General features: G+C 49.8%; 1 protein-coding gene across 1 annotated transcript in view; it reads left to right on the forward strand.

Moving 5' to 3' along the window:
* The window catches only part of POLR1A (RNA polymerase I subunit A), an 83117-nt gene extending 75641 nt beyond the window's left edge, over nt 1-7476 (forward strand). The window contains exon 34 of the mRNA XM_015112779.3: nt 210-7476. Within this exon, the coding sequence (XP_014968265.3) occupies nt 210-310 (101 nt within the window). The 3' untranslated portion in view covers nt 311-7476. The remainder of the gene's footprint in view (nt 1-209) is intronic.
* The last annotated feature ends 1775 nt before the right edge of the window (nt 7477-9251 follow it).

A 9251-nucleotide genomic window follows, 5' to 3' on the forward strand; every position in this document is an offset into this window, starting at 1 on the left:
GAACAACAGCTGCCTCTACGCTTTGAAGGAACAGGAAGAGGGCCTTCCCCTCTCAAGTGCTAGAGCGCGGTTGCTTCGTGATCCCATCAGCTTCAGAGACTCAGGACCCACCTGAGTCTTGAGGCTTCAGTGTTTAGCCCCACAGTCCCCTCCCAGCATTCCCAACTTCCACCTCAACACCCTGACACGTGCTCTTGTGTCTCTGCCAGGATCCCACGATGAGCTGAGGTCTCCTTCTGCCTGCCTTGTGGTCGGGAAGGTCGTCAAGGGCGGGACAGGTCTGTTTGAGCTCAAGCAGCCGCTGAGATAGTGGCACCATCTCCCCAGCTCCAAGGACCCTCAGGGAGGGTGTGGCCCAGCCCGCCTTCTGCATGAGAGGACCAGGAGACTGGAGTCCAGGGCAGTTCCAAGTGACAGTACAGAGCACAGCAGCGACCTTGGGCCTGAAAACAATGGGCCTCTGAGCTGGGCCAGTTTCACCTGGAAAGTGACAGAGTTACTCATCCTTGCCCCTCCCTGTCTCTGCATTTGTATCAAGGTTTACCAAGTCTTCTGAGTCCCCCGAGATGGCTGGGGCCTCACCTGTGCTGCAGGAGGCCTCTGTGGCATAAGCCCTAAGGAGAAGCTCTGATTCACTGAGAAGACCAAGGGGAAGCAATGCTTTGCTGCTGGGGACCCCAGGCACCTCCAGAGTAGGGAAGCGGGGTTCTTTTGCTGTGAGTGGCCAGGGACAACAGACAAGATCCCCGGGGGCTCCCGATGAGCAGGAACATGGAGCCTGCTGCTCAAGGCCTGCTCCTTCCGGCTGCTCCAGCCCCTGGGGGCAGAGTCCACAAAGAGTCCCCATCAAGACTTCTTCCCTGAGTCAAGTACAGGGTGGCACAGTCCTCCACCCACCCAACCTCTCTGCCTGGCCAGGGTGGCAAGGTGTCTTTCTAGACCTCATCAGCCCCAAGGCTGGGGGCAGTCGCTCCAGGGCTGCAGCAGTTCACTCCTGCACGTAGAACCCAGGTCACTGCTGGGGCGATTGAACAGGTTGCCTGACTTTTCTCTGCTGTCAGTTTGGTGTGGAGGCCTATATTCTGCCCCATACGCCCCATAGGCCCTGCTTATGGGAAGGAACACAGGCCTTCACCCAGAGGACTGTGCCGCCCTGTACTTGGTCGTCCACATTCTGTCTCCCTCTAGCACCAGCAGCACATTTCCCCGGCATGGACAGAAAAGACAGAGAGGACTTGTGCAAAGGCTTTGTAAAACCAGAGGCTGCTATTTTTGTCTACTGTTATTTCAGCTCAGGGCGGGTAATAAACATCATTGGAACTAGCTATTAGGAAAGAAAAAAACTTGGATTTTTTTAAAACAATTTTTTCCCTTGGTTTGCAGTTTCTGCATTTGGATTTGAGAACCCAGGACAGGGATTTTCTTGGCACAGTCAGATCTTGGGTCCCTCTTCTGTTCTTTCTTGTGTGAGGCCTTAGCGGGAAGAGCTCAGCCTCTGCAGCCTCCTGCACCTCTGCCCTTGGCCTGCCTCTGCAGTGACCCCCTTCCAGAGCTAGCTGCTGGCCCCGTGGCCAGGAGAATCACAGGGCAGGAGCCTTTATGCAGAAGCTGTGCTCGCCTTGGTCTGGGGTGGGGAGGCTGCTGCTGTGACCTCGAGGGTAGGGTTGGGGATCAAGGGAGGCCTTGTCAAGGGAGAGTGACCATGTTGCTCTCTACAGACACACAATAGGACCCAGCCTGCACCTCCTACGCCTACACTGGGGAAAACCCAACAGAAATCAGTACATCCTAACAGGGTCTGCGAGGTTCACCAAGGCATGGCACAGAGGAATATGACAGTTTTGAGGCAAGCAGGAAGGGCCCAGCCTGCAGGGTAAGGCATTCATCCTTTGAGTTAAAGGGCATATTCACTTGATGATTTCTACACACACTAGAATTATGAGAGATTGTCCTTAAAGGAGATCACAAAGTAACCTGGTGACTGTGACACATGGTGAATGGATAAGTATTTGGTTCTGTGGGTTCCATCTCTCCCAGGCACTGAGGGCACAGAGGCGAAGGAGCAAGCCCTGCATATTGGCAGGGCTGTGACCATCACACTTGGATCAGACCTCCAACCTGTGTTGGGATGTGAGGGATGCCCTCCTGCCCCACCCATCCACATGGTTCCTGGGCAGCTCTGTTTTATTCCTGTTTGTTTCCTGATAGATGCGTATTAAGGCAGCATGTCTGGTTTTTAAACATACATTTGGGAGCTTGCACAACCTGATGAGCAAGGACTCTCACTGTGGTCGCCTTAGGGGATTACACGCTCACTTTCGTGGTTCTCTATGCTCAGAAGCCTCTGAGAGTGGCCTTGGCAGTTTAAGGTGGCAGAGGCTTTGGAGTCTTCTCAGCACTGAAAGTGCCCATTGAGGATGCATTTGAGTTTTGGAAAGTAGGCCCAAGTCAAATCTGATGGATGGATTCAAGAACATGGATTAAGCTGCATTGTCATTTTTAATCAAAATGTAGTGGAGATTGATCATCTGGTGGGGTTCACAACTTTTCATGAGAGCTGTGAGTTCTTTTTTGAGACGGACTTTTGCTCTCGTTACCCAGGCTGAGTGCAATGACACGATCTCGACTCCCCTGCAGCCTCTACCTCCCGGGTTCAAGCAGTTCTCCTGCCTCAGCCTCCCGATTAGCTGGGATTACAGGCATGCACCACCACGCCTGGCTAATTTTTGTATTTTTGTTAGAGATGGGGTTTCACCATGTTGGCCAGGCTGGTCTTGAACTCCTAATCTCAGGTGATCTGCCCGCCTCAGCCTCTCAAAGTGCTGGGATTACAGGCCTGAGCCACCGTGCCCGGCTGGAGCTATGAGTTCTTTCAGAATCCTGAGATGCCATTAGCTAGCCACTGTTTGGCCATCCTTCTCACGTTGCCCTTTGGGGTGATATCCATACCTACTTGCTTGCTTCTAACAGTTTTTTTATTTGTTTTGTAGAGACAGGGGTTTTGGTTTATTGCTCAGGCTAGTTTCAAACTCCTGGGCTCAAGCGGTCCTCCCACTGTGGCCTCCCAAAGTGTTGGGTGGTGTGAGCCATCGTGCCTGGCCAGTTAATTTTTGTTAGTGTCTCTTTTCTGGGTTCTCACCAGAAACGCTATCAGCATTCCCACAGATATTCCTGTGAGTCTTTGAAACATTTTCTATCCTGCATCGAGTAAGAATAAAACCGAGGAATGGATGAAGCACCTTGTCTCATCCCCAGTCTGGAACTTGAACCTTCCTTTCTCTCCACTTTGCCCTACCCCAAATAATATGTACAAATGTCTGTACCCACTGAGCACAAACTCCCCATTCCTTTCACTGCCCCAGCCCCTGGCAACTACTGTTCTACGTTCTGTCTCTGTGAACTTGACTTCTCTAGGTCCCTCATACACGTGGAAAAGTACAGCATGTCTTTTTGTGACCGGCTTATTTTGCTTAGCATAATGTCCTCAAGGTTTATCCGTGCTGTAGCATGTGTCAGAATTGCCTTCTTGCTTGAGGCTGCTGATACCTCATCATGGGTATATACCATATTTTGTTCAATCACTCATCTGTTGGTGGACACTTGGGTTGCCTCCACCTCTTGGCTGTTGCAAATAATACTGTGAACATGGATATACAGATATCTGAGACCAGGACGGACGTTCACACCTGTAATCCCAGCACGTTGGGAGGCCGAGGCAGGTGGATCATCTGAGGTCAGGAGTTTGAGACCACTCTGGCCAACATGGCAAAACCCCGTCTCTACTAAAAATACAAAAATTAGCTGGGCGTGGTGGCGCGTGCCTATAATCCCAGCTACTGGGGAGGCTGAGACAGAAGAATCGCTTGAACTCAGGAGGTGGACGTTGCAGTGAGCCGAGATTGCGCCACTGCACTCCAGCCTGGGTGACAGAGTGAGACTCTGTCTCAAAAAAAAAAAAAAAAAAAAAAAAAAAAGTCTCAGACCCTGCTTTCCTTTGAATATATACCTAGAAGTGGAATTGCTGGATCACATGGTAATTCTTTAATTTTTCTGGGGGAACTGCCGCCCCATTTTCCACAGCAGCTACACCATTTTATGTTCCCACCAACGGTGTACAACAATTTCAATTTCTCCACATCCTTGTCCTTGGTATAGTAGCCACCCTAATGCATGTGAGGTGCCGTCTCGTGGTTTGGTATGGACTGTGTTTCAATCAGATGTTGGGAGCGTAAAGTGTTCTGCACCTGTGGAGAGTTAGGAATCATGTAAGGAGTGTCTGTTGCTTGCCAGTCTTAAAATTTTTAGTTTGCACTTGAATCAGGGGCTATAGGAGTCCAGACTGCTCTTGAAATAGGACAGACTGGTCGTTAAAGGCTGGTTTTGTTGAGTCTTTCATCGTTGAGTGATACCACCTCTGCAGATGGCTCAGTGGGGCAGCCCCTTACCACAGCCTGCCCTTGAGGTGGTGTACTTTAGACAGGTCACAGAGTTGCTGGGCCTACCACAGGTCTCCTGACCCTGGTGCAGTTTCTCTTCAATCACAACCACCAAAATAGTCAAAAATTCCAAAGTTCCTACACCATCAACCTCCATCCCACTTCTGTCCAGAGTCCACTTAGAGGCTCTCAGTTTTATACCTTGGAAACACTTAGGGAGCTTTTTAAAAAGATTTGATTCTGTATTTTTAGTAGAGACAGGGTTTCACCCAGCTACTCAGGAGGCTGAGGCAGGAGAATCGCTTGAACTGGGGAGGTGGAGGTTGCAGTGACCCGAGATTGCACCTCTCCAGCCTGGGTGACAGAGTGAGACTCCATCTCAGAAAAAAAAAAAAGAAGATTGATTCTGGCCAGGCACAATGGCTTATACTTACAATCCTAGCACTTTAAGAGACCCAGGCAGGAGGATCACTTGAGCTTAGGAGTTTGAGACTAGCCTGGGCAACATAGTGAGACCCCGTATCTAGAAAAGTTAGCCAGGTGTTATGACATGTGCCTGTGGTCCCTGCTACTCAGGAGGCTGAGGTAAGAGGAGCAAGTGAGCCCAGGAGTTCAAGGCCACAATGAGCTATGATCGTACCTCTGCACTCCAGCCCGGGTGACAAGAGCGAGACCCTGTCTGAAAAAAAGATTGATCCCAAGGCCTTGCCCAGAGATTCTGATTTTATTAACCTGGAGTGTGACCTAGGCATTAGAAGATCTTCAAGAGAGTCTAAGGTGCAGCGGAATTGAGAGCCACGGACTTAGAAAAAGCCCTAAATTGTGGAAATGCGTGGCCACCGTCACCACCTATCAATACGATGACATCTCAAGGAATGAGTCACTGGCCCTAGGTTTCTGCAGTAAGATCTTAAGATCTGATCTCTGCCCCCAAGTGAGTGCATGTGTGGTAAAGCTGTCATAGTGCCATGACAGATGTCTGCAAGGACTTTACAGTGGAGTCCAAAGGATGCTACCATCAGCTCCACCTGGGGCTCAACAAAGCCTGAAGGAAGAAAGGGATGATGCTTCCAGCAGAAAACTGGAGGCCTGCAGCTCTGCCAGCCCAGCACAGAAAGGCCATTTGTCCAACTTGAAAGTCCCTGCCAGTGGGGGCAGAAGGAGGGAACTCGGCCAGCCAGCATTTCCTACAAACAGCTCCATGAGAGGTTTCCACTTAAAATGCTAAATCATAATTATTTAATAAGATTTGTACCTTAAGTTCTTTAAGCAGCATCGCTGTCCTACCACGAGTGGTCATCAAAGAGCAGAGTTTAACTCAACTCTGAGTTACCCAGCAGGGTACCTGGGTAACTACCTGGGTTGAGATACCCAGCAGGCTTCATGTGCATGTGCACACTGCCCCCTGATAGGACCTGGTTTATTCACAGGCTCAGGTGTCACTGCAGCTCCTCAGTGACGATCTTCACGCAAGTTGGACTCAGTGGCCTGGGAGGTTTGTTCCAACCCCCAGATGCCTGACCATTCCCATCCTAACCATTCCCTCCCCCATGCTGCATCCATCCAACCTTGATCTCCACTGTGTCCCAGGAACCCTAAGATGCACAAGCTATGTGGGTCCTGCCCTCACAGAACTTGTAGTCTTCTGCCCCAAACAAGACGGTTCCCCCTCATCATGATCAGGCCAAAAGTTAAGGTACCCAGCAGGCTTCATGTACACGCACGCTGCCCCCTGATAGGATCGTGCCTTGCACTGCTGGCTGCACTCTAGAGGGTGCTTCGTAGGAAGGACAGAGTGGAGAGGACAGTGGGGAGGTACTTAGGTGTTCAGCGGCCAGAAGGGAGGGAAATTGAAAAAGAATCAAGAGTCCAGCCATCCCCTCCCCACCTTCTGCCCCCACTTCCACCCTGGCTGCTGGCCCTTTGCCCTTCAGTATAGGTGATATAGGTGTGGGTGTGCGGTTCCAGTCACAGTGCTGCCTCTACGTATTTTGCAAGTTGGGGTCTTCCTTCTTCAGAAGGCCTGGAGGCTCTGCCAGATGCTGCCTGCTGCAGTGTTCTCACGGGAGCCAAGGCAGCCCCAGACCTGTAGCCTCCCATGTGACAGAGTTTCAGACACCACAGTCCTCAGCTGGACCACAGTAAACACTTGCCTTCCCCAACCCATGATTCTTGCTTAGAAACACGAACCTGGTGTTCCACGTGCATTCAGCCAATCAAACCTCAAGAATGTGATTGAGCAATGAGGCTGCGTTCTGGGCAAGACACTGAGCTCTGAAATAAGACTTTTCTTGGAATCTCAGGCCCCCAACTTACAGTGGGACCCTAAGAAATGCACTTCAGTTTCCTTTTATGTAAAATGGTGATAAAATTAATTGTGTTCATTAAATCACACACAACTATCCATGTGTACCTGTATACTAAGTGGTTCTCAACTTGGGGCAGTTTGCCCCCCAGGGGATGTTTGGCAGTGTCTGAAAGTTTTGGTTGCTACTGGAGGGAGGTGCGACTGGCATCTAGGGAGTGGAGGCTAGAAATGCTGCTAAACTACAGTCCACAGGACCGTCTCCACAACAAAGAACTGTCCAGCCCCACATATCAATAATGACGAGGTTGAGGAAACCCTGCCACATACACATAGATGCAGGTTAACATTGTTTATGTTACAAAGTGGAATCATTTACATTTTAGCCACTCTGATAGATGAAACAGTGGCTTTTTTTGTTTTTGTTTGTGTTTTTTGAGACGGGGTCTCACTGTGTTGCCTAGGCTGGAGTACAGTGTCACAATCACGGCTCACAGCAGTCCTGAAGTCCCAGGACCAAGAAACCCTCCAAGTAGCTGGGACTACAGGTGCACAACATCAGGCCCAGCTAATTTTTTAATTTTTTGTAGAGACAGGGTTTCACCATGTTGCCCAGGCTCAAACTCCTGAGTTCACATGATCTGCTGCCTTCACCTCCCATAGTAAGCCACTATGCCCAGCCTCATTTGTACCTCAGTTTGCAATTCGCTATTAATAAATCTAAGCATCTTTTCACATGTTTACTGGTTACTCTGATTTGCGCTTCTCAGAACTGCCTATTTGTATCCTTTGCCCATCTTTCTGTTGGGTTATTGGTATTGCTTTTGTCAATTTTAAAGAATTGTATTTACTATAGATATAGATAACCTTTTGTCACTGTGCTAAACATTTTTCTCCCAAGGAATTTAGTGCAGTCCCTGCATTGTGTAAAACCTTGAGTAAAGATGTTAGCTCTTGGCCACCCAGGCCAGTGGCCACCTTTAGACTTTGGCTAGGGCTTCTGGAGCAGTTTTTTTGTTTGTTTGTTTGTTTGTTTTTGTTTTGTTTTGTTTTTTGAGATGGAGTCTCTGTTACCCAGGCTGGAGTGCAGTGGCACGATCTTGGCTCACTGCAACCTTTTGGAGCATTTTCTAAGGTACATAGATTGATTGAAAAAGCACGGCTGGGCATGGTGGCTCACGCCTGTAATCTCAGCACTTTGGGAGGCTGAGGCAGGAGGGTCACTTGAGGCCAGGAGTTTGAGACCAGCCTGGCCATTATGGCGAAACCCCGTCTCTACTAAAAATACAAAAAATTAGCCAGGCATGGTGGCACACGCCTGTGGTCCCAGCTACTCAGGAAGCTGAGGCACGAGAATCACTTGAACCTGGGAGCTGGAGGTTGCACTGAGCCAAAGTTGTGCCATTGCACTCCAGCCTGGGCAACAGAGCCAGACTCTGTCTCAAAAATAAAAATTTTAAAAAAGGCAAATTACCCATTGTGACAGATAAGAAGACTACACTTACAGCAGCATGTCCAGTTGTGCTGGAGGGGACTGTGGTAAGAGCAGAAAATTACCAGAAGTCAGGAGCAACATGAAGCAGCCCTGCCATCATTCGTGGCTTCTGCTTGGCTCACTTGCAAATGTAGGGGCTCACCTTGACCTGGAGCTCGCCAGGTGCAGGCTGGCCCCAGTCTTTTACACCTGTTCATCCATCCACTCCTCACAACCACCCAGTGAGGGAGTACAGTGACTCTCCTCATCTTAGAGTAACTCACGCAAAGACATAGTCATCAAGTCGTGGAACAGGGATTTGAAGACAAGCAGGTGTCTCCAGAGTCCGCGTCCTTAATCTCCTCCCTGCATCCACCCCCTTTGCTTGGACAAACCCTGATGCCAGGACTTTGTTAGAGCCTGCCCTGCATGCGGTACAGCAGGTAGATGTGAAGGCACCAAATGCCTCCCCAGGCCCTGGGACACCTCTTCTAAGGTATGTCTCTAGGAGGTACAGATGAGACTACTAGGAGGTGGGGTCTGCACTTTGTCGAGTTGGGGAACTGGCAGCTCACAAGAGGTTAAATTAGAGCAAATGAATAACAAGCAGTCACCTTAAAGAACTGAGACTCCCAAGTGATGGTCCAAATCAAAGCATAAGTCAATATTGAAGAGTTTGAGGAAATAGTGGTGGGCTAACCCAAAGGGATCTTCCAGCCTTGAGGCTTTCCTGCAGAGAGGACCTAGCTATGGACTGTACCAGTTACAAAGAACCTTCATGATATCATCTCATCAAATGCCCACAGCCCTGTGACACATGTCCTGTTGGCCCCATTTCACAGTTGAAGAAACGGATCTAGCGGTGAAGGGGAGGCCAGGTCTCTTGCCCTTCTGGGAGCTGTGCCTTTGCATGGGGCACCTGTGGCATTGTCCTCGGGCTCTGACTGGTGCAGGGTGACAGCTCCTAGGTCGTGCTGATCAAAGTGGCTAGTTCTCTCCTTTGAAAATAGGAGGCCCCTGAGGAATGAAAGCCAGG

Source organism: Macaca mulatta, chromosome 13, assembly GCF_049350105.2.
Source record: "Macaca mulatta isolate MMU2019108-1 chromosome 13, T2T-MMU8v2.0, whole genome shotgun sequence".
NCBI lineage: Eukaryota > Metazoa > Chordata > Mammalia > Primates > Cercopithecidae > Macaca > Macaca mulatta.